The 27326-nt window shown below is 35.8% G+C and overlaps 1 protein-coding gene across 2 annotated transcripts in view; it reads right to left on the minus strand.

The window, feature by feature from the left end:
• Nucleotides 1–9843: 9843 nt before the first annotated feature.
• Nucleotides 9844–27326, minus strand: part of LOC123547594 (E3 ubiquitin-protein ligase MARCHF5-like) — a 43429-nt gene continuing 25946 nt past the window's right edge. For both annotated transcript variants that reach the window (XM_053551880.1, XM_053551881.1), the window contains exons 5-7: nt 20825–21011; nt 17293–17456; nt 9844–12877 (exon numbers count right to left, since the gene is read on the minus strand). In XM_053551880.1, coding sequence (XP_053407855.1) covers nt 12740–12877; nt 17293–17456; nt 20825–21011 — 489 coding nt within the window. In that variant the 3' untranslated portion in view covers nt 9844–12739. The remainder of the gene's footprint in view (nt 12878–17292; nt 17457–20824; nt 21012–27326) is intronic.

Raw genomic sequence — 27326 nt, forward strand, 5'->3', positions numbered from 1 at the left:
ACAAATGAGTTTTTATCATTTTAAAGAGACCAACAGTTACTGTCCAAAAATGAGAAAAAAACTATTTTATTATCACAGAAAAGTTCACTTTTTTCGATGAAATTACAACTTCTGCTTCTTTCAACTGCAATGACAATTTCTTCTAAAACGTCTATCACATGTTCTATGTGGTCCTCAACCGCTAAAAAAATGAAAAGTACTAAACACTTCTTTCACACAATTTGAAGTACTACACACTTCTTTAACGCAGTTCAAAGTACTACACACTTCTTTAACACAGTTTGAAGTACTAAACACTTCTTTAACGTAGTTCAAAGTACTAAACACTTCTTTAACACAGTTTGAAGTACTATAACACTTCTTTAACGTAGTCAAGTACTAAACACTTCTTTAACACAGTTTGAAGTACTAAACACTTCTTAACGTAGTCAAGTACTAAAACATCTTTACACATTGAATACTAAACATTTTTAACGTAGTTCAAAGTACTAAACACTCTTAACACAGTTTGAATACTAAACACTTCTTTAACGTAGTTCAAAGTACTAAACACTTCTTTAAAACAGTTCAAAGTACTAAACACTTCTTTAAAACACTTCAAGTACTAAACACTTCTTTAAAATACTTCAAAGTACTAAACACTTCTTTAATGCAGTTCAAAATACTAAACACATCTTTAAAACAGTTCAAAATACTAAACACTGATAACACAGTTTGAAATATAAAACTCTATTTGAATGCAGTTTGAAGTACTTAACACTCATAACACAGTTCTAGGTACTAAACACTTCTTTAACAGCATAAAGTACTTAACACTTCTAAGACACAGTTTAAAGTACTAAATACCTCTCTGAAACAGTTTTGATCATTTTTACTAACAATTTACTCAGTCCATTATTTCTAATGCTGTTTCTCCTCTGTTTATCAATACTCTAGCCCATCTTGCAAAAATCCTTAAACAGATTTTCATATCTAAATGTGAACACATTTCTGTGATTATGTACATTAAACCAGTAGGGAAGATATTTCATAATTTTGAAAGGATTTCATCAACTCCTTCAAATTAATGGAAGGCATAGGGTTACTGTAAGCACAATTCATGGAAAGGGCTTCGTCTCACAACTGACTGACATTAGATGATTGACATTTACTACAGACAAAAAGCTTAGAAAAATAAAGCTCATATGAGCTAAAGAACCTCACACAAATGAAAATCAAAACTTGTTACATTTTATAAAGTGGAAATATTAGATTTTCAATAATATCACAGCCTCTTTACTGTTCTATTCATTAACCTTTAGCCTGCTGGCGGCAAGTGATTTTGCCTTTGCGACTAGTGCAGGCTGATCATGGTCTGCACTGTTAGCTATTCAGTCATTAAATTTTCAGTGAACACCCCTTAGAATAATAAGAGGTACTACCCCAATGGAATGATCGACCAGTCCATCTTAGAAATATCGCAGGGTAAAGGTTAAAATGGATTTAGTCAAATGATAAAACACCCCTAGATAGCTCACTTTAGTTTCACGGCTTACTGGAACATTTTTGATAGACAATCGTGTGATGAGAATATCTGTGAAATTATTTGAAATCGGACCAGCAGTCTACTGAAAAGAAGACTATCAAAGTTTACTATATACATAAAGAAAACCTGGACAGCTCCCCTCCTGGCCATTTTTTTAACATTGTGGAATGATCTGAAAGAATTTGGGTCATCAAAGGAACTTTTTTGTGAAATCATTTTGAAACCAGAATATCAGTTTCAGATGATTTTTTTTATAGTTTTCTATATAACCCTACTGGGAAAACCAGCCCCATCTCCTGGTTTCTTAGATGTTTGTAGTTTTCCTTTCGGTTGCCATAACAGTCAGAATTCCTAATGGATGACCCAGATTTAAAGACATCTGAAAGGGGACCACCAAATGAACATTGCATTGATGTTTAATTGAAAATGCCTTGGTGGTTTTGGAAATGTTCTTTACAGACATTGTGGACGAACAACGGCCATCCAACGATCCTAAAACCTAACTATAAGCACTTCGTTCAAAAGTGAGCTTAACTAGAGCTATCACTGAAGGTGATGAATGTACCCCCCGCATGCACTGACACAGTACATTGCAATTTGACGCACACAAGACTGCATAATTATGTGGACTGTAAGTATAAAGACTCTATGTATATAGTATAGTAACAAAAAACAAAGTCCCATAACTGTGCAGAATATTTATCTAAAAGAACGTAACATGCACCATGCACAAGTGGGGTTGGTACTGATCACTTGTGTGAAGTTTCATTAAATTGTGTGCAAGGGTTCGGGAGATTAGGTGCGCACAAGATTGCATATGCAGACTGTATGTATATAGTATATTAACAAAAAAACAAAGTCCCATAACTGTGCAGAATTATTTTCTGAAAGAACCTAACATGCACCATGCACAACTAGGGTTACTACTGATCACTTGTGTTAAGTTTCATTAAATTGTGTGCATGGGTTCAGGAGATTATGCGCGCACAAGATTGCATATGCAGACTTATGTATATAGTATAGTAACAAAAATCAAAGTCCCGTAACTCTGCAAATTTTTTTTCTGAAAGAACCTAACGTGCACCATGCACAACTACTGTTGTTACTGATCACTTGTGTGAAGTTTCATTAAACTGTGTCACGGGGATGAGGAGAGTTGGTGCGCACAAGATTGTGTCTATGTAGTTAGTATAGTAACAAAAAACAAAGTCCCATAACTCTGCATTTTTTTTTTCTGAAAGAACCTAACGAGAATCATGCACAACTACTGTTGTTACTGATCACTTTTGTGAAGTTTCATTTAATTGTGTCACAGGGATAAGGAGAGTTGGTGTGCACAAGATTGTGTCTATGTATATAGTATAGTAATAAAAAACAAAGTCCCATAACTCTGCAAAAAAAAATTCTGAAAGAACCTAACATGCATCATGCACAACTACTGTTGTTACTGATCACTTTTGTGAAGTTTCATTAAATTGTGTCAAGGGGATGAGGAGAGTTGGTGCACACAAGATTGTGTCTACGGACAGACAGACAGACGGACAGACAACCTGAAACCAGTATACCCCCCCTTACAACTTTGTTGTCCGGGGGTACAAAAATAGTTTGACATGAACCCTTTTCTACAATTGTAACAATAAATGTGGCAAAACAATTTCCATCACAAGAGGAAGAACTGTTGAATTCACTTGCTGTACATCATGACATTTTGAGACAAGTGGCTAATCTCTAGTTTACTGGGAGCAGTTGCTGGTGTAAAGTGTGTATGTCCAGAGGCAAGGGTGTAGGAGCACAAGTCCCACCCCTCCCTCCACTCACCCAAGAAAAGTTACCTCAAATGTTTAATTCATAACTCAACATGTCAATGAATCAGCTGCTGACTATTTTACATTTACATTGTATAATATTTTATCAAATACAATGTACAATGTACACTATTTTACATACAAAGGTGTGTCAGAGGTGTGCCAGATATAGTATCATCATGACACAGATGTCTTTATTTCAGAACAAATAGATTATTCTTATACTCATGAATATGTGAAGTCACATAGATTTATGTTTATTCAACTTCTATATCAAAACAGCTGATAACGCAGATATAAACTCTCTAAATAACATACAACAAATATGTTAACCTTTGGTATGCCTTGATAGTCCTTTTAATATCATTTCATTCAAAGTCAGTGTGAAAAATTTCTCAACATCTTCATTAACACATAGTTCGGTAAATAAAAGTGTCTCCAACACAGACAAGCAAAAACCGGCATTAAATATTAGTACACGTAAATATCAATTTAGCATAATACTTTTATCATAAAAAAAAAATCTTAGACCATTTTACTCCCTTTGTAGTACTACTTTCTTACTGTCTATGGATACGTTGAAAAAAAGTTTATAAGTAAAAAAGGAATTTACTTACATGAAATGAGTTCCAATAAATTTTGAGTGGACTTCATTATTTTTTTTAATCAAAACAGTGAGGGAGTTCCTCTAAATTCACAACAATCTACAACTACTCTGGAATCCTTTCATTTCATGGGCATTAAATTTCATGGCTTTTACACAGTTGGGGATATGAATAAACAGATTTCAAGTTTTAGAGATATATTAATGTAAACTGTATGCGTTTCATGGATTTACGGAACTGCTAAATCTACAAAAAATAGTCCCCCATGAATATCAATGATTAGTCCCCCATGAATATCAATGATTTTGAAGTATTATATATAACAGACAGGTAATTTTTGCACAACTCGTTATTTTGCAGTTCAATAAATAACAGCCATCTTTTTAAGAATTTGCAATTTCATAGCAGGTCAACATTCACAAATGTTTTGATTTCTTGCTTCATTCCCGTAATAATATTAGCAAAAATAAACCAATTACACATTTATTTATCAAATAATAAAGGTCTAAAAGTGGTTTGTCGCCTGAGTTTTCACGGTTCAGAGTTCTAAGTTAAATGCGTAGGAATCGATCAAGGAGGGTGCTAACCTGAGTGGTTTAATATCTAAGCATCTGAACAAAGAGCTGTGATAAAATTAGACGACATACCATGACAAGGTCTTTACTGTTTTCATTCTTACATGTCCACTGAGATATTTTAATTAAAATCACGCTGGACTTCATTGATGAGAGTAGTAATAAGTTAAATGTCATGTGGCAATTTGACATCATAACTGATGTTATAAGCTTGAGTTTCTACCTTGTTTAACTGGCAATCAAATCAAACCATGTTAGAATAAATATTATTACTACATACTTGTTTTTACTCTCCATTAAGTTACAATGGAACTAGAAACATCAATATTTTTCCATATTGACATCTGAATTTTAAATTGGGTGTGTGACATCATTTTAGTGTGTGTCGACACCATATTTTTTTATTTGCATCAGTATTGTCATTTTTTTCAGGCTATTGAAGAAAGTCATAAAATCTATGCAATGTTTATTTTTTAGATACGTATGTAATAGAAAGATTATTAGCTTTACATCAAGAAATATGCATTCGTTCTTTAGCGGAATAATACTGCGCTTCTGAAGTTACGCAATATTTCCGCTGCAGGACTTGTGTTTATTTTTCTATACAAAGCTTATAACCTATAAATCTACAGTAGTGTCTTAGTCATATAAAATGTTGATATGTTGACACACTGCTCACTGTGGCAGTAACATACTTTAATTCATAACTTTCTGAAAATAAGAATAAGTTAATAAGTCAAATACATATAACACTTTCATAACACAATCAACAAATAAAATATAAAGTACAGATCATAAATGTCACATAACTAAAAATCTATTCCTTTTTTATACAAATTTCCTAGCCATATACAAATATGCTAGACAATCAGAAACAAAGAATACTTTTTTTTACCTACGAATACAATCAAATATAAGACAGGCATATTGACACCTTCAGTATGATTTTAAACCCTAGTGCTTTTGTATATCTACATGTCTTTGTACTGTACAGAACAATGGTAAATTAGCCAATAATACTAAACAACAACAACAAAAACTATAAGATACGAGGCTAAGTGCCCATTCTTTTTCTCAAACCAGTTTTGTATCTGCAACACAGAGAAGGGAAATAAACAAATGGCTAAATGAAAGTATCTGCTGGAGTTACTTCCCATTACAGAGATTGTGAAAAATGTCTGTATTTTCTAACAACAACTAAAACAATAACATTCTATTTCTATTCTTTTTTTCAGCCAGAAATATGAAATCACACTGCTTTAAATGGAACAATTCTGTTCTGTTGACAAATAAGTAGTATATTTTTTTAAAGTGTTTTCTTACATAATCTTTTCAAACTGCTTAAATAATTCATGATACCATAATGTTACATGGTAAAGTACACTATAAACATATACAAGCATCAATCAATGAGTCTCTATTTTACCCATACCTATGTAACTTACTTAACACATTCTCTGAAACCAATTTTTTTGTTGTTGTTATCTCACTCAAATGTTGACCTATCTTAAAGAAAATTGGACACACTAATCAATGATCATTTCATTTAAATAAAATATAACTGTAATAACAATCAGAAACAAGAGGGCCATGATGGCCCTTATATCGCTCACCTGTTATCATTGCACTTAAGGACAAGAAGTTGAAGAAATTTAACCAAAAAGAAAAATAACAAGAGATCACAGAGTGATCTTGGCGCCCACCAATGTGCCATTTTTGAGTGTTCCAAATTTCAAGACTTATTGACCTGCTCAAGGTCAAATTTCATTTCCGTACACAACACAAATCTATGCATGTGGTCCAAATTTGAAGCCTGTACCTTCAAAAATGTGAAAGTAGGTCACTAGGTCAATGTCAAGGTCAAAGTTTGTTTCGGTACACAAAACTATGCATGTGGTCCTAAATTTGAAGCCTGTAGCTACAGAAATGTGAAAGTAGGTCACTAGGTCAATCTTAAGGTCAAAGTTCATTTCGGTACACAAAACTATGCAAGTGGTCAAAATTTGAAGGCTGTAGCTTGAGAAATATAAAAGTAGGTCACTAGGTCAAAATCCAGGTCAAATTTTACTTCGGAATACAAAACTATGCATGTGGTCCAAATTTGAAGCCTGTACCTTCAAAAATGTGAAAGTAGGTCACTAGGTCAATGTAAAGGTCAAAGTTTGTTTCGGTACACAAAACTATGCATGTGGTCCAAATTTGAAGGCTGTAGCTTGAGAAATGTAAAAGTAGGTCACTAGGTCAAAATCAAGGTCAAATTTTATTTCGGTATACAAAACTATGCATGTGGTCCAAATTTGAAGCCTGTACCTTAAAAATGTGAAAGTAGGTCACTAGGTCAATGTAAAGGTCAAAGGTCATTTCAGTACACAAAACTATGCAAGTGGTCCAAATTTGAAGGCTGTAGCTTGAGAAATGTAGAAGTAGGTCACTAGGTCAAAATCAAGGTCAAATTTTATTTCAGAATACAAAACTATGCATGTGGTCCAAATTTTAAGCCTGTACCTTCAAAAATGTGAAAGTAGGTCACTAGGTCAATGCCAAGGTCAAAGTTTTTTTCGGTACAAAAAACTATGCATGTAGTCCAAATTTGAAGGCTGTAGCTACAGAAATGTGAAAGTAGGTCACTAGGTCAAAATCAAGGTCAACTCATGTCAAGGTTCATCTTGCCACTCAAAAATATACATGTGGTCCAAGTTTGAATGTTGTAGTTACTGACAAGAACATTTTAAAAGCTTTTCCTTATATAAGTCTATATGAACCATGTGACCACCGGGGCGGGGCCATATTTAACCCTAGGAGGATAATTTGAACAAACTTGGTAGAGAACCACTAGATGATGCTACATTTCAAGTATCAAAGCCCTAGGCTTTGTGGTTTGGACAAAAAGATTTTCAAAGTTTTTCCCTATATAAGTCTATGTAAACCATATGACCCCCAGGGCGGGGCCATATTTGACCCTAGGGGTATAATTTGAATAATCTTAGTTGAAGACCACTAGATGATGTCACATACAAAATATCAAAGCCCTAGGCCCTGTGGTTTTGGACAAGAGGTTATTCAAAGTTTTTTCCTATATAAGTCTATATAAACCATGTGACCCCCAGGGCGGGGCCAAATTTGACCCCAGAGAAATAATTTGAATCATCTTGGTAGAGGACCACTAGATGATGCTTCATACCAAATATTTTGGACAAGAAGGTTTTCAAAGTTTTTCCCTATATAAATCTATATAAATTATAGAAATAAACAAAGGGCCATAACTCACTCATAAATTGTTGAACCAGTCTGATTTTCAGGGGGACACAACTGGGGTACCAAAACATCATTCTGACAAAGTTTGGTCAAAATCCCCCCAGTAGTTTCTGAGGAGATGCGATAACGAGAAATTGTTAACGGACGGACGGACGGACGGAATGACGGACGGACGGACCACGGACGCAGAGTGATTTTAATAGCCCACCATCTGATGATGGTGGGCTAAAAATCAAGTGACCCCTGGGGCGGGGTCAATTTTGACCCCAGGTGTCATGATTTAAACAAATTTGTAGAAGTCTACTAGGCAATGCTATATGTCAAATATCTAAGACCTACGCCTTCCGGTTTATTTTTAGAAAATTTTTGAAGATTTTCCTATGTAAAATCAAGTGACCCCTGGGGCTGGGTCATTTTGATCCAAGGGATTATGATTCGAACAAATTTTGTAGAGGTCCACTAGGCAATGCTACATGTGAAATATCTAAGCTCTAGGCCTTCTGGATTATTTTTAGAAAATTTTTGAAGATTTTCCTAGTAAAATAAAGTGACCCGTGGGGCGAGGTTAATTTTGACCCCGGGGATCATGATTTGAACAAATCTTGTAGAGGTCCACTAGGCAATGCTACATATGAAATATCTAAGCTCTAGGCCTTCTGGTTTATTTTTAGAAAATTTTCCTATGTAAAATCAAGTGACCCCTGGGGCGGGGTCAATTTTGACCCCGGGGTAATGATTTTAACAATTTTAGTAGAGGTCCACTAGGCAATGCTACATGACAAATATCTAAGCTCTAGGGCTTCTGGTTTTTGAGAAGAAGATTTTTTAAGATTTCCCATGTAAAATCAAGTGACCCCTGGGGCGGGGTCAATTTTGACCCCGGGGTCATGATTTGAACAAATTTGGTAGAGGTCCACCAGGCAATGCTTCACACCAAATATCTAAGCTCTAGGCTTCTGGTTTTTGAGAAGAAGATTTTTAAAGTTTTTCCTTTCGGTTGCCATGGCAACCAGAGTTCTGCATGGAATTCAATTCTTTGAACAATTTTGAAAGGGGGCCACCCAAGGATCATTCCGGAGAAGTTTGGTGTAATTCTGCCCAGTGGTTTTCAAGAAGAAGATTTTTTTAGAAATTGTTGACGGACGACTGACGCAGACTACGCACGACGGACATCAAACGGACTTCGTGACAGGTGAGCTAATAAATACATTGGGCAGTAACAGTTAAAATAAGGCAATCCTAAAACTAGAGCTATCACTAAAGGTGATGAATGTACCCCCCGCATGCACTGACACAGTACATTGCAATTTGACGCACACAAGACTGCATAATTATGTGGACTGTATGTATATAGACTGTATGTATACAGTATAGTAACAAAAAACAAAGTCCCATAACTATGCAGAATATTTATCTAAAAGAATGTAACATGCACCATGCACAACTAGGGTTGGTACTGATCACTTGTGTGAAGTTTCATTAAATTGTGTGCAAGGGTTTGGTAGATTAGGCACGCACAAGATTGCATATGCAGACTGTATGTACATAGTATGTTAACAAGAAACAAAAGTCCCATAACTCTGCAACTTTTGTCGCTGAAAGAACCTAACATGTCCCATGCACAACTACTGTTGTTACTGATCACTTGTGTGAAGTTTCATTAAACTGTGTCAAGGGGATGAGGAGAGATGGTGCGCACAAGATTGTGTCTATGTATATAGTATAGTAACAAAAAAACAAAGTCCCATAACTCTGCAAAATTTTTTTTCTGAAAGAACCTAACATGCCCCATGCAAAACTAATGTCGTTACTGATCACTTGTGTGAAGTTTCATTAAATTGTGTCAAGGGGATAAGGAGAGATGGTGCGCACAAGATTGTGTCTATGTATATAGTATAGTAACAAAAAAACAAAGTCCCATAACTCTGCAATTTTTTTTTCTAAAAGAACCTAACATGCCCCATGCACAACTACTGTTGGTACTGATCACTTGTGTGAAGTTTCATTAAATTGTGTCAAGGGGATGAGGAGAGATGGTGCGCACAAGATTGTGTCTATGTATATAGTATAGTAACAAAAACAAGAGGACCATGATGGTCCTGAATCGCTCACCTATCCCCACATGACCCAGTGTTGAACTGAGTATGACATCGTTATTTCTATTATTTGACATAGTGACCTAGTTTTTGAGCACATGTGACCTAGATATCATCAAGATGAAAAATTCTGACCAATTTTCATGAAGATCCATTGAAAAATATGACCTCTAGGGAGGTCACAAGGTTTTTCTATTATTTGACCTAATGACCTAGTTTTTGAAGGCAAGTGACCTACTTTTGAACTTGACCTAGATATCATCAAGATGAACATTCTCACCAATTTTCATGAAATATCTCATGAAAAATATGGCCTCTAGAGAGGTCACAAGGTTTTTCTATTTTTCGACCTACTGACCTAGTTTTTGACCGCACATGACCCAGTTACGAACTTGACCTAGATATCATCAAGCTGAACACTCTCACCAATTTTCATGAAGATCCATTGAGAAATATGGCCTCTAGAGACGTCACAAGGTTTTTCTATTTTTAGACCTACTGACCTAGTTTTTGACCGCACCTGACCCAGTTTCGAATCTGACCTAGATATCATCAAGATGAACATTCTGATCAATTTTCATGAAGATCTCTTGAAAAATATGGCCTCTAGAGAGGTCACAGGGTTTTTCTATTTTTAGATCTACTGACCTAGTTATTGACCGTACGTGACCCAGTTTCGATCTAGACCTAAATATTATCAAGGTGAACATTCTCACCAATTTTCATAAAGATCCCATGACAAATATTGCCTCTAGAGAGGTCACAAAGTTTTTCTATTTTCAGACCTACTGACCTAGTTTTTGAATGCACGTGACCCAGTTTCAAACTTAACCTAGATATCATCAAGGTGAACATTCTGACCAATTTTCATGAAGATCCATTGAGAAATATGGCCTCTAGAGAGGTCACAAGGTTTTTCTATTTTTAGATCTACTGACCTAGTTTTTGATCCCATGTGACCCATTTTCGAACTTGACCTAGATATCATCAAGGTGAACATTCTCACCAATTTTCATGAAGATCCATTGAGAAATAAGGCCTCTAGAGAGGTCACAAGGTTTTTTCTATTTTTAGATCTACTGACCTAGTTTTTGACCCCACGTGACCCAGTTTCGAACTTGACCTAGATATCATCAAGGTAAACACTCTGACCAATTTTCATTAAGATCTCATGAAAAATATGGCCTCTAGAGAGGTCACAAGGTTTTTCTATTTTTAGACCTACTGACCTAGTTTTTGACCGCATATGACCCAGTTTCGAACTTGACCTAGATATCATCAAGATGAACATTCTGACCAACTTTCATAAAGATCCCATGAAAAATGTGACCTCTAGAGTGGTCACAAGCAAAAGTTTACGCACGCACGGACGGACTAACGCACGGACGGACGACGGACGCCACGCGATCGCAAAAGCTCACCTTGTCACTTTGTGACAGGTGAGCTAAAAACAAAGTCCCATAACTCTGCAATTTTTTTTTCTAAAAGAACCTAACATGCCCCATGCACAACTACTGTTGGTACTGATCACTTGTGTATAGTTTCATTGAATTCTGTCAAGGGGATAAGGAGAGATGGTGCGCACAAGATTGCGTCTACGGACAGACAGACGGACAGACAACCTGAAACCAGTATACCCCCTCTTACAACTTTGTTGTCGGGGGGTACAATAAAATCACAAAATGAGTGTAACATGGTGTTGGCTGCTATGTGACAAGTTATGCCACCTGCAGCATTAAACACAGTCATAAAATCAGTATATAATAATATGAATTAATCAATTTCTCAAGTTCACGTGTACTACTGTCATTGGGGATTTAATGATCATGTGAATTCTGCTTTTTGGGATTCTTGATTGTAACTGTTATGGCTCAATGAATTTAAATCCAATTTTTATCTTTGTTATGACTTATTAAAATACAGTAATACTTCAAAATAGTGTTCAATTTTCATTAATATCTGTCAATATTTGGTAGACACAACATCAAAGAACAAAATCTTCTAGTGTATTCTAACACTTGTTTACCCTAATTCATTTTCGCTAGTGTGATTTATTAAAATTAATCTTTAGTTCACTTTATGGAAAAAGCTGTTTAAGAAGTGCTGTCATGACCCCAGTGGGGCTGACGCCCACAACCTCCTGGCTGAACGGTCAACATCTTAACCTTTAGACTACTGATCTCTTACCATACTACAGTCAAACTTCGTTCACTCACTCATCAAGACTGGTAAAATTTGTTCGAGCTGACGATCAGTTCGAGCGAATGAAGTTGGACTGTATCTTGAAAGATGCTTGGCAAAAAATCTATTTACTAAATTAACCAAATTCAGAAAATCATTTCAACTGAATTTTCTATCAGATACTGAACTGGAAAACATGTGTAATGGTTAACATTCTTCAGATGAAAAGTAAGTTAACATCACTACATGTATACCCGTATGTGTGAAAGTATCACTATTCTATACGACTTACTATCGTCCTCACGGAGTTCTATGTACCTATTTTGAAATAAATTATGTTTATATGTGATCATTGCCTCAAAAACTACAATATAGATTTTTTTACATGTTCATAATGTATAACACAAGTTGGTTAAGAAAATATATAGCCACTTGTACATTTGTCGTTAAATTTTTACATATATTTAGAGTAAATCCACCTAAATCGTACTGAAAATTATAACCACACTGACTACTTTAAAACCATGTGTCATCAAAAAATAGTGTTACAAGATGGAGTATTTTCAAATGCAATGACCAACACATTTCAAATAGTTACATCTAAATGTCTTAAAGGATTTACATTTCAACACAAGATGGTCTATTTTTGAACATAATGACCAACAAAACTTATATACAACTTATTTTCTACACACTCTCAAGATCTTGGCGGCACATTTGTATCTGTTGTTGAAGGCTCATAGTCCTGAATTATTCTATTGGCTTGTCGGATATATTGCTGCTGTTTATAGTAAATCTTTAACACACCTTTAATTGCCACAAACGCTACACCTCCCTGAAAAACACACACTATATTTATATCATCACAGGATAAATACAGTCTGAGAGAGGTTCCTTAATACAGTTAAAATTTGTTTGCTCAAACTCAGATAATTCCAGCATCAGCCATTGCTCAAAAACATGTCAGGTCCTGGCAAAATCCCTGTACAAAGTATATTGTTCGATATCTCGAACTACTCATACCTCAAATTTTCCGGGCCCTGTCGAGTTCGAGAAAACAAAGTTTGACTGTATAAGAGTTACTGTGAAGTCACTTCTATTCATGGTGGATTAATTTTTGTTCATTTCGAGGCTGAATCAATCCTGGAAATCAAATTCCAATGATCTGAAGAAAATACCTCTTCATTTTATCTTCAAAATTTGAAACCCACAAATTTAGATACCCATTAAATAACTGTTATAGGCAAAACAATGTAATTTCATCCCCATGGAATTTAATTATTTCACAATATTCGAAACAATGTTCAAATATCTTGACAAATATAACGTTAATATAGACAACACTCCCAAAAAGTTAGCAATTCTAGTTATTTTCAGGGTATGAATACAGTTTCGTGACGTTATAAGACGTTCAACATGGATATATAAACCAATAAAAAGTTACAGTCGATCTTCATATGCTCGAACTCATCTTCAACCAGGCAAAATCCATTTATAATATATATTATAATAAAAATTGTTTGATACCATAACTCAAATAAATTTTGCCAGTCCTGTCAAGTTGAAGCAAATGAAGTTTGCCTATAAATAAGGACAGATCTTTGAGAAATCCTTGGCTGACAACTGTTAAGTGACTTTATTTCAACTCATCTTAAACACTGAAAGCTAATTACTACTAAAGGGAAACAAAAAATGTAAATAGATGCAGACAAAATTACACTCCCACTAACTATCTAAGGACTAAATGCTTTATTGTTATCTTCTATAGCCACTTACCTTTTATGTTTTTACAGTAGATGTAACAAACTCACTTTGTTTTCAAGCTACTTCTCCAGCATTAAAATCTTTTAAAATGAAATTTGACCAATGAATCTACTGATAGGAAACCAAAAGGCTCACCTGCAGACCTACCCACCGACAAGCAAAACTATACACTCACACTTCTTTGAAGAGGGGACATAAAAAGTCCCTACTGTATGATCTACCTACTCCATAACATGGTTCTTCATGAACTGCCGCTTTATTTTGCAAGATACAGATACAAACAATACATCACTCTAAAGGTCTTTGAGGGTGTGGTAGTTGCATCTTTTTAAATTTTCAAAATATTTTGAATAATGGCAATTTATGGAGAAAAAAAAAAGCAGGCAAAATCACAATTTCGCTTTTTTTTTTTAAATTAATTTTTTTTAATTTAACAAAATTTTTGCATGGAAATATTGCTTCTATGCTTCATACAATATCCTGAAGGTTTTCTTATGATCCATTCACAAGTAAAGCCCAAACTGAACTTTTTTTCAAAAAACAGTGGTGTCAAAAAATGGCTGATCTACAATGGAAAATATCCCTATCAAAATCAGATTTTTCATGATATTATTAAAACTGATCAAGATATTTTGAGATTTTAACCATTACCATGCTAAATTTCTTGAACTTGTCTACCTTTCAATTTGGACAATACCATTAACTGTTAAAAGGGTTGCTTACCAAAAAGATACTGACTGAATGGCGAACATTGCAGATCTTGATCAGACTGCATGTATGTGCAGGCTGATCATGATCTGCACTGGTCACAAAGGCCTAGCATGATAAGGGTTAAAAGATCCTATTACCACCCTTGAAGTTCTTTAGAAATTGTGTACTGGTTTCGAAGCAGTTTCCGTCATAAAATGAAGGTTTTTAAAATATCTTTTTCCTTGAATGTTTCAGTTCCGTAAAATGCTCCCAAAGAGAACACCTTAGCTCTTCTGCTTTACGAAAACATAAATATCAATAGTGTCTAGCGCATGTGATAACACACAGAGGGGCTCCAAAAGGGGTGAATAAATAGAGCTGAATCAGTTGACTACAGAAGCAGTTTCCGTCATCAATTTTTGTTTTAATATTTATGTACATTTTTACAGTGAATACGACTAGAAAAGCACCATCCGTGTTTTTTTTATCTTTCTGGTGAAATTAATTAATACAATATTTAGAAGTTTGAAGGTTCAGGTGTTAAATTAGGCTTGTTGAAAATAGGAGGTAAAAAAAAAAGCAAAACCTGAGACTCGAACTCGCGACCTCATGCTTGTGAAGCCGATGTTCTACCGATTGAGCTAATCGGCCAGTTGACATCACAGCATCTTATATACACATATACTACGTAAGGGATACAACCATCACTTTGTATAGCACATAGTATGTGACCAGTTACCCCCCTTGGATAAGAAAATCTGGCAGGGGTAACCTAATCATCTATATTTCATATTGGTTTTTGCTTTCTTAATTGTGAAAAAAATAATTATTACCGATGCACAAAAATGACTCATTTTTATCTTTATTATGTATTTTTGGTAAATCATCTGGTTTCGACTGCCAAAAGGAGGAACTTTCAACTTAATTGGGGACTACTGATTTATTTTTTGCGCATGCGCATTAGTTGCAAGTGAAATCCCTCATGTGCGGAATGTAAACAAAACAATTATGGAATGAACAATTCGAGTTTTCTTGGAAAGTTTTTACCCTTTGTTGCTGAAATTTCACAGAGCTCTCGATTGCAGGGTAGCGTTATGGAAACAATCTCGACTTCATTGTGAAGAACGTCATGAAACGTAAAATAACGCGTTAACGGATACTACTAGCCGACGGAAACTGCTTCGAAACCAGTATAATATCAGTTTTACATTTAAAGAGGCATCAGGAAAACACCCTGTAATGGAACAAGAGGACCATGATGGTCCTGAATCGCTCACCTCTTCCCACATGATCCAGTTTTGAGTATGACGTCGTTTTTTCTATTATTTGACATAGTGACCTAGTTTTTGAGCTCATGTGACCCAGTTTTGAACTTGACCTAGATATTATCAAGATAAAAATTCTGACCATTTTTCATGAAGATCCATTGAAAAATATGGTCTCTAGAGAGGTCACAAGGTCTTTCTATTATTTGACCTATTGACCTAGTTTTTTAAGGCACGTGACCCAGTTTCAAACTTGACCTAGATATCATCGAGGTGAACATTCTGACCAATTTTCATGAAGATCCATTCAAGGGTATGGCCTCTAGAGAGGTCACAAGGTTTTTCTATTTCAAAACCTACTGACCTAGTTTTTGATCGCAGTTGACCCAGTTTCGAACTTGACCTAGATATCATCAAGAAAAACATTCAGACCAAATTTCGTACAGATCCCACAAAAAATACGGCCTCTAGAGAGGTCACAACGTTTTTTCATTATTTGACCTACTGACCTACTTTTTGATGGCACGTGACCCACTTTCAAACTTGACCTAGATATCATGAAGATGAACATTCTGACCAATTTTCATACAGATCCCATGGAAAATATGGCCTCTAGAGAGGTCACAAGGTTTTTCTATTATTTGACCTACTGACCTAGTTTTTGAGTGCACATGACCCAGTTTCGAACTTGACCTAAATATCATCAAGATGAACATTCAGACCAATTTTCATGAAGATCCATTGAAAAATATGGCCTTTAGAGAGGTCACAAGGTTTTTCTATTATTTGACCTACTGACCTAGTTTTTGATGGCACGTGACCCAGTTTCGAACTTGACCTAGATATCATCAAGCTGAACATTCAGACCAACTTTCATACAGATCCCATGAAAAATATGGCCTTTAGAGAGGTCACAAGGTATTTCTATTATCTGACCTACTGACCTAGTTTTTGATGGCACGTGACCCAGTTTCGAACTTGACCTAGATATCATCAAGGTGAACGTTCTGACCAATTTTCATGAAGATCCAATGAAATATATGGCCTCTAGAGAGGTCACAAGGTTTTTCTATTTTTAGACCTACTGACCTAGTTTTTGAAGGCACGTGACCCAGTTTCGAACTTGATCTAGATATCATCAAGGTGAACATTCTGACCAATTTTCATGAAGATCCATTGAAAATTATGGCCTCTAGTGAGGTCACAAGGATTTTCTATTATTTGACCTACTGACCTAGTTTTTGACCGCACATGACCCAGTTTCGAACTTGACCTAGATATCACCCAGTTGAACATTCTGACCAACTTTAATAAAGATCCCATGAAAAATGTGACCTCTAGAGTGGTCACAAGCAAAAGTTTACGCACGCACGCACGGGACGGACGACGGACGCCGGACGCTGCGCAATCACAAAAGCTCACCTTGTCACTATGTGACAGGTTAGCTAAAAAGTGGATCAGATCAATGGGCAAATTGTGAAAACCATTTGTAACTTTTTCTTCCCTGAATAACCTATACGAATCAACTTACTAGCAATGTTCGTTGAAAGTTTGATGAAACATTTCCAAACAAGACTTTTCCTGCAGTGGTTGCTATGGTAGGCAGGATGAGAGCCCCACACAACATTCGGGTTATAGAGATTGGGTCGGAGATACTGGCAGTCTCTGCTGGAGTTCGGGCAAGGTTCGCATAATCTGTAACAGAACAGTTTGTAAATGTAACCATGACAACTGACTGTACCTCATAAAAAGCTTAAGTTTTTATATATGATATGCTTTAAAACATTTACAATTTTATAACATTTTGAAGATAGTATACAGTTAAACTTCAATCGTCGAACTCGACAGGATTGGAAAAATTTGTTCCAGTTATCAGTAGTTTGAGCCATTTCACATTTAAAATATACAGGAATTTTGCCGGGACCTGACGATGATTTCGAGCTAAGGGTGGTGCTCAAATCATAAAGTTCGAGAGAACGAAGTTTGACTGTACGACATAACACCAAAACGATGCGACTTATTTGAAAAACAAATAAAATATCTACATTTCCTAATAAGGTATTAATAATCCTAATCTAGTAACTTGTAGCGTGAGCCGTTTTGAAACTGCTTCCAATTCTGCAATTGTGTTGGGTACTGACAAAACAATTTGAGAAGAATTGTATTACTGTAGACAGAATAATGAGCTGTTTGACTCTCAGGGGTATTCAAACAATATCGCAGAAACTGTTTTCCTGTAACTTATTTTAATCCCATATATGCAAATTCAGCAATTTACGTGTTATATTCAATGCAGTAACCAACTCTATTAAGAATGCAGCTGTGTACTGGGCATACAATTCTCATGTGTCTGAAATTTAGATGCTGAACATCCATTGTACATGTCAATCTTTTTTACCATGTATTATAATGAAACCCTCCTAAATTGCCATACAGCACACAAAAAAACATTAGCAGTTTTGAAACATATGAGGTTATGGCACATTTCACGAAGTTAAAATCTGACAAAATAGACCCCAGTCTTTGTGTCCCTTTCTGCTGGTTATATACTGTAGTTAGACTGTTTGTTTTTAGATATCTTTCTTGTTTCCACTGGTAACCCATATGGGCAACTCCACTAGAAGACTGTTAGAAGTTTAGGAGGAGGATAGTTCATGAAACAGAAAATGCTTCCAGAAGCTTCCATTGTTCTTCAGCATTTCAAGTGTCAACATCAATATACTAGGGATTGGAACAAAAATTCGAAGATTCAAAAATCGGCCAAATATTCAAATGTAAAAATCAAATTCGAATATTTGTAAATTAGTGTATATCTTTTTTTTTTCAAAATAGGTATCGTTGATTTTGAGCAATCTAAGCATGCTAATTATGCAGAATAAAACCGTTTGTCGTGTTTGTTAATCTCATGTCAAAAATTGTCCAATAAACAAGAAAATTGCAATGCATAATCGGCAGGGGCCACCGTTTGTAACAGGCGTAAATGTGATGCATGTCAAAAATTGTCCAATTAAAAATTGCTATGCATAATTGCCAGGGGTCATCGTTACGGATTACCAGTTTGCAACAGGCGTAAATGTGATGCCTTTTTATCTTTTGTTCATTTTAATTGGCGCTAGATAAATTGGTTAATGAATGCTCTTTGAAAAAGATATCTTTCTACAGACTACAATGGGGAGTCTCTGAGCAAAGTTTTAAACAGTGCCTTTTTCCATTTTTCCCAGCAATATCACAGTTACTTTTAACAAACATACTTTTACATGAATTTCACTTGAGCATAGGCTTAAATTACAAATTTCAAAGAAGCATTGTGGCACTGAAATTGGGCATTATGTTTTATTACTGAAAGGTAAGTTCTTGTCTTCTTAAATATAGTCACCAAAATTCCTAAATCTATGAGAAGTATGGCAGGAGTTTGGAGACCAGTATTTGAATGTAGATCTCTGCAATCTTGGACCCAGGTTGAAAAACGTGCACAAAGTAAACATTCACTACATACAGTCAAACTTTGTTCGCTCGTACTCAGATATTTCAAACCACCCTTTGCTTGAACTCATCATAAGGTCCAGGCAAAATCCCTGTATAATCTATAATATTCGATGGCTTGAACTACCGATAACTCAAATTTTGCCAGTCTCATAGAGTTTGAGATTACGCAGTTTGACTGTACATACTGTGAAATCATAATTTTTTCATTGGGGACTGAATCTTATGGATGTTGTGGCAACGTTGATTCACATTCCCAATGGAAGATGACTTAATTCTGTCTTTGAAATTTTAAATCTACAAAATCATAACCCCGAAACACAACATAGTTTTGCCGAAACTCAGAATTCATAGTATACCATAAACAAGAGGGCCATGAAGGCCCTGTATCGCTCACCTGACCTATTGACCTAAATATCATCAAGATAGTTTCATTAAGATATGGTCATAAATGCGGCCTCTATAGTGTTTTGATTTGACCCAGTGACCTAGTTTTTGACCCCACATAACCCTGATTCAAACTTGACCTAAAGATCATCAAGATTAACAATCTGACTAAGTTTCATGAAGATATAGTCATAAATGTGGCCTCTAGAGTGTTAACAAGCTTTTCCTTTGATTTGACCTGGTGACCTAGTTTTTGATCCCACCTAACCCAGATTTGATCTTGACCTATAGATCATCAAGATTAACATTCTGACCAAGTTTCATCAAGATATTGTCATAAATGTGGCCTCTAGAGTGTTAACTAGCTTTTCCTTTGATCTGACCTTGTGACCTATCTTTTGACCCTACATGACCCAGATTCAGAATGGACCTTGAGATCATCATGATTAACATTCTGACCAAGTTTCATGAAGATACAGTCATAAATGTGGCCTCTACAGTTTAACAAGCTTTTCCTTTGATCTGACCTGGTTTTTGACCCCTGATGACCCAATATCGATCTTGTCCAAGATTTTATAGAGGGTAATATTCTGACCAAGTTTCATTAAGATTGGGCCAAAATCGTGTCCTCTAGAGTGTTAACAAGCTTTTCCTTTGATTTGACCTGGTGACCTAGTTTTTGACCCTAGATAACCCAATATAAAGTTCATCCAAGATTTTATTGAGGATAACATTCTGACCAAGTTTCATTAAGATTGGGCCAAAATTGTGACCTCTAGTGTTAACAAGCTTTTCCTTTGATTTGACCTGGTGACCTAGTTTTTGACCCCAGATGACCCAATATCGAACTCATCCAAGACTTTATTGAGGGTAACATTCTGACCAAGTTTCATTAAGATTAGGCCAAAATTGTGACCTCTAGAGTGTTAACAGTCAAATTGTTGACGATGACGGACGGACGGACTGACGGATGACGGACACAGGGCGATCACAAAAGCTCACCTTGAGCACTTTGTGCTCAGGTGAGCTAAAAAAGTAGATACTTGTGTCAAAATGAAACAAAGCTCTCCACTACACATAAAAGTTTCTGACTGTAAAGTAGTTACTAGCCTGTCTGTCACAATTTGAGCTGATAAGTGAATGCTTTTGTTATTTAATAACCCCATACCATCAAAGCTGTCATTTAACATTACCGTTTGGGAATAAATATTTAAGAATTGGTGATTTCATGCAGTGTTTTCTCCAGAGACGAAGTACATAGTCCTCCCATCGGATCATTTTTCCCAGGATCAACATGGAGGGTATCAGAGGGAGCCCTATCAACAGAACCAGGGGATCTGACCCTTCCATCACACTCAGTCCTTCTTTATGACCAAGGACCTGAAAGATGAAAAAATATATATCAACTTAAAAACTCTAAATACTGACTCAGGCAGGTAATTTTATTCTAACATGGCTGTACTCAAACAAACATAAACCACATACCAATATTTAGATATCACTATGTTTTTTGTTATACAATTATCAACTAGTGAGCCATAGAATATGACATGATATTTACAGGTAGAATGCCATACTGACCAATTTGAAGCCAAAGTCAATATGACTTTCTTGCCTGTAAATATCAGGTCATATTCTATGGCCTGCTAGTCAGTAAGTGTTTAATATCACAACGCCCAGGTAAACATGATTTTCAGCCTGTGAATATCAAGTCATATTCTATAGTCCACTGGTGAACAAGTGTTTTAAATGACACTGCTGAGGTCAATATCACTTTTTGCCTGAGAATATCAGGACATATCCTATGGCCCACTGTTCAAGAAGTCTTTTATATGACACTGTTACCTTTTTATATTCAAATTCATCAATAAAAATAATATATTTTTACTGATCATTGACATTTCATACTCTATGCCTTGTTAAATTATTTGATTTTATGCCAGCTTAATAATAAAGGATGGTCATGATGACGACGGTGAATGTCAATGACAACAAAGAATACCAACAACAGTAAAGCTGGGTACCAGTGCATGACTACTTGTATCTATATGCTAATGTTTTTACAAATCTTGCCAGAAAAGATTATCACTGACATGCAACATCTTTGAGAATGGATACAGGCATACCTCTATCTCCTATTTTGTACAGGCATAAAGACATGGAAGCAGAAAAAAAACTAGATGTATGTCCATAGGACATCGGTGGGTGCCTCCACTCTTATCACTGTATGCATATTTTTTATTAGATCAAGGGCCATAACTCTGGTCTGCCTATTTGAAATCCCAGTTAAAACACAGGTACACAACTTCACCTGCTGAGTAACAATTCTGTGAGGTCTGATGATTCTAGGTCAAATACTTTATGAGATATGCATGACACAAATTCCAAAAAGCAGAAAGATGGATGGACAAGTGCAAATGCAAGTAACCCCCTAAAAACTGGAGGGTGGGGGTGCAAACTGCTTACAAGCAATACTTTACCACAATTTACTAGTTAAAAAGGAGCATAATTTTGACAAAATAGTTACGTAACTTGCCCTGTGCAGGGCTTGACCTTAAGGACTGCCCTATTAAATGGGGCAGGTAAATATGGAGTGGGGGCAGGCAAAAACTCATACTCATGCCCGTGGGGCAAGTGAAATACATGAAAGATCCAAAGAAATACTTCTCAGAAGATCATGTTCTACTGTTTTTGTTGCTATACTGCATTACTGTATCTCAGCACATCACCATGTTACATTTGGGCAACAAAAATCGGGTTTGGGCAAATGAAAATATAGTTGAAGTTGCCCTATGGGCAAGTGCTCTACAGAATTAAAGTCAAGCCCTGCTGTGAGGTCATCTCAAGATGCAAAAGGCATATGTAAAGTTCTAAACCTATCATTTTGGCAGATTTCAAGATATCTGCTAACATGCACCAACAAAAGTATAACCACAAAGGCTTTACTATCTGAACAATTTTGTAAAATCAGATCAGGGACTGCTTTCTGTGGCATTTTTTCTCTTTTTTTTAAGAAAGTTACTCTGGAAAAAATGGATTTTTTTTCCTTGGAAAAAATTACAGCTTACATGAAGATTAACGTTATCAGACTGTTTTCAAATTTTGGAAAATTTTGGTTGCATGAAAATATCTGATATTATAACAGTACATCTATTTAAGGAATTTCACTCTAACAATAGATGTTATGTAGGTGGGAAAAGACAGGTTTGTTATATTTTAAATTAATAATAATAAAAAAAGATTTCTATATCTGGTGTCTGGTATTTAGAGATTTCTAATCCTTTTATAAACATAGGATTGCAAGAGTGTAGGTGTTTTGAAGTTAAAATCACAGGAAAAGATGTCTTCTTTATAGATTTCTGCTAGCTTTGCAATGATACAGACTTGTCAATAGAGATACTGTATGACTTGCTTAATAAAATAGGGATTGGCATTACTGTCATAGAGGTGTAAACCCCGAAACTATGATGACATATTTCTGCATAGTACTATTACGATAACTGGATATCTTTTGTGAAAATTATGAAACTTGAATAAACTTTCATAATTTTATTAATATTTCACAACAGAAATTGCTTAAGCCCTACCATGCTCATTTGTCTAATACGAAAATCGAGTACAATTTTTTCTAAGAACAAATTAAGTTTAAATCATGTGCATTTTATCATTATATAAAATATAAACTTATTCTTCAACATTTTTTTTTCCTAAGACATCAAACTACCACTTTTAATAAACTAGACTTAATTAATAAAGGTTTTGCACAAGATCATCTACAATCTAGCTGAATAAAACAGGAACCAAAATGCCTTTAATCATTATATTTCTAAGGGATTTTTGTAAAACCTTCTTTCTACTATAGGTTTCATCTAACTGTATAAATCATCTCTACAAAAGGCATTTTGCAGATATATTTCCTCTGATCAATACAGGTTATTATCTCAGTCTCAATCATGACACTTTTAATTATTGTTCTCTGTCTATATTCTCTCATAACAGATGTCAATACTGCCCTGGAATTGCATATCTAAAACAGACCTGATCAATATTCTGCAACAGATGGTTCATTTTGCATTTTCATGCATATTAATAACTTCTGTATAAATATTCATAGCTGGAAGATGCCCATTAAACAATTTTCTTAATATATTTATATACACAAGCTTTGCTTTCAAGACAGATGTTTTTTCATGTAATACAATTATTTCATACACACAAGTTCTAAATCAAGAATCAATTCTTGTTTTAACCAATTCCCCAGTACCCAATCAGAGGGTATAATAACTATTGATTACAGTATAAACTGCCCTAGCCTTCACAATAAGTAGATCATTAGGTCCCAAGAACTTAATCCCATTACACCCAGAAAACTATGGGAGGGTAATAAAGTCAAGTTAATGACATAAAATGTTGACTGGACGAAATTTTTTGCAATGTAGATCAGTACAGTTAAACCTGCTTTATGCTGCCACTCAGTCAACTTCCCAAATTGACATTTTGTTCTAATTTCAACTTGTCTTAAGCAGACAGACTGTGTCACTCTCATTGCTGACTGCTTTACAAACTAAGGCCCTTTTTACGCATATCTTTGAGTAATTCAAGAGCCATAATTCTGGTCTGGATGTGTGAGATCCAAATTAAAACCCAAGGTGCACACCTCCCTTGCTGAATAATAATCCTGTGAGGTTTAATGACGCTGGGTCAAAAACCTTTTGAGATATGAACCACACAAATTCGGACAGATGGACTGACGGACCTTCCTACATATGGCTACTCTTTTGTTCTCTCTATTGTTCTTTTAGCCACATAAAAGAAAAATAGCCACATAAAAGCCATACTGAATGAATGACATAAAAGAACAAGAGCTGTCTCCATAGGATGACACATGCCCCCGATGGCACTTTAAATAAATAGTTATGGCCGATGTTCGAGTTTAGGACCTTTGACCTACGGAGCTGGGTCTTGCGCGCGACACGTCGTCTTACTGTGTCACACATTTATGCGTAGTTATTTTAAAATCCATCCATGAATGACAAAGATATGGACCGGACACGCCCATCAATGCACTATCATGAAAAAAGACCTTTAACATCTAAGTGTGACCTTGACCTTTGAGCTACGGACCTGGGTCTTGCGCACGACACGTCGTCTTACTGTGGTACACATTCATGCCAAGTTATTTGAAAATCCATCCATCAATGACAAAGATATGGACCGGACACGCCCATCAATGCACTATCCCTTAATGTCTAAGTGTGACCTTGACCTTTGAGGTACGGACCTGGGTCTTGCGCGCGACATGTCGTCTTACTGTGGTACACATTCATGCCAAGTTATTTGAAAATCCATCCATCGATGACAAAGATATGGACCGGACACGCCCATCAATGCAATAACCTTTAATGTCTAAGTGTGACCTTGACCTTTGAGCTACGGACCAGGGTCTTGCGCGCGACACGTCGTCTTACTGTGGTACACATTCATGCCAAGTTATTTGAAAATCCATCCATCGATGACAAAGATATGGACCGGACACGAAAAATGCGGACAGACCGACAGACTGACAGACCGACAGACCGACGGTTCAAAAACTATATGCCTCCCTTCGGGGGCATAAAAAGAACTGTCTTCCGTAAAACAGCACACTTGGCTCTTCTAAGTGCTTGACTCTGAATTAGAACTTTGCTAGTAAAAAACTTTAAGAAACTTTAACCAAAAAATTCTGTGTTAAAAAGGGGCATAACTCTGTCAAAATTCAAATCAGAGTTATTGTTTCTCCTGGTGTAGACTCTGATAGTAATACTAATAGTAAATAACTAATTTAAGTTTCAAGTCAATAGCTTTGACAGTAACAGAGATATTTGACTTTATCAAAATGTTAATTTAACCAACGCCGACACCGGGGCGAGTGCAATAGCTCTACTTTTTCTTCGAAAAGTCGAGCTAAAAAGTACAGTTAACTTTTGTTCCTATAGCCACCTAAGTATGCAAATGTGGGCTCGGACTGACGGACGAACAGACAGATGGACAAGGGCAACTGTAAGTGCCTCCCCCCTAAACTTTGGGAGGTACAAAAAAAGGTTCCAGCCATAATTTGAACCAAAGCTATGTTCATGTACTAGAATGCTATCATGACAGGCCAACCCACATGACTTTTGGATACCGTACACATGGAGAAAAGTCTTGATTCAGGTAATATTTTCATTTTAAAAACAAGAGCACCGCAATGCAGAGCAATATACACCCAAAGGTATGACCTTTGACCCCTAAGTGTGACCTTGACCTTGAAGTGAGCCATTCGAAACATGCACTCTGCACGTCATCTTGATGTGGTGAACATTTGTGCCAAGGTTCTTTAAAATCCTTCAAGAGTTACAGAGCGGACACGAAACAAAGTCATATAACCTTTTACCCCTAAGTGTGAGCTTGATCTTGAAGCGAGCCATCTAGAACATGCGCTCTGCCCGTCGTCTCGATGTGGTGAACATTTATGTCAAGTTTCTTTGAAATCCTTCAAGGGGTTCAAGAGTTACAGAGCGGACACGAAATTGCTTACGGACAGACAAACGGACAGACACTGGTGTCGTAACATGATACGTCCCTTAGGGCGTATAAAAAGTGCATCGAAACCAGCAAAATGAGTGTTTTTATCAACAAAGCATCTTTGTCAGTTCTCAGTACTTTTCTCAAACACTTTGTCCAACTGGTTTTCATGGACAAACTGTGTAGATAACCTATACTTTTGCAGTTGGGCAAAGTGGTTGAGAAAAACACTGCGAACAGATCATATACTTTTTGTGCGGAGGAAAGCACTGATTTTGCTGTCTCCAACGCTCTTTATCTTATGAAAATTTCTCAATAAGGAAAATATAGACAAAATGTCACCTGAACTGGGGCATTTTCTCAGTGTGTACGATATCAAAAAGTCAAGTGGGCTGGTCACCCTGTATCACATGTAAACTGATATCTGTATCAATTGTACCTAATTTCCAATAAACAAAAATACATTACACACAAATCAATTGTCTGCAATGACATCACAATACACACCTGCATACAGATGTATATACACATTACACCTTTATGTGTGTGCAATCAATACCCTAAATTATCCACCAGGTGTGATTTACATTGTATGCTTTACTGACTGCATCAATTTGCATGACTACCTGAAACCAATGTACCATGTTATAGAAGAGGAAAGTCGTAAATGTAATACAAAGTTGATTGGGCTGATTTTATTCAATTTTGTTGTTTTTTTTCTTTACATATTATGAATAACTACAGTAAATTAGACCATTATTAGTTATTTGTGTGTTTACCATATCATCGTAGTCTGTCATAAGTATCCACTTTTAAGCAAGGAAGGGGGAAAAATAACATGAACAGATTAAATTTCAAATCTAGGAAACACTTTACCAAAACAAAAATCCCTTCACTACATGGGATTTTGTTTATTCTATATACTAATACATTATCAGCATTGGCCTCTTCAGTATTTCTATTTTCATCCATAACAATATTCCAAAACTCTGTACCGATATACCAGCAGCTGAATATTATTATCAATGCATATACATCACCATCCTGTTTAACAATGACAGTCCTACTTTCTTTGTATTACAACAATTTACCAAAATATTGATTCTATCAATAAAACAGTCATCATTAGGTTTTGTTTCAATCAAGCAACAT

This window comes from Mercenaria mercenaria, chromosome 9 (assembly GCF_021730395.1).
Source record: "Mercenaria mercenaria strain notata chromosome 9, MADL_Memer_1, whole genome shotgun sequence".
NCBI lineage: Eukaryota > Metazoa > Mollusca > Bivalvia > Venerida > Veneridae > Mercenaria > Mercenaria mercenaria.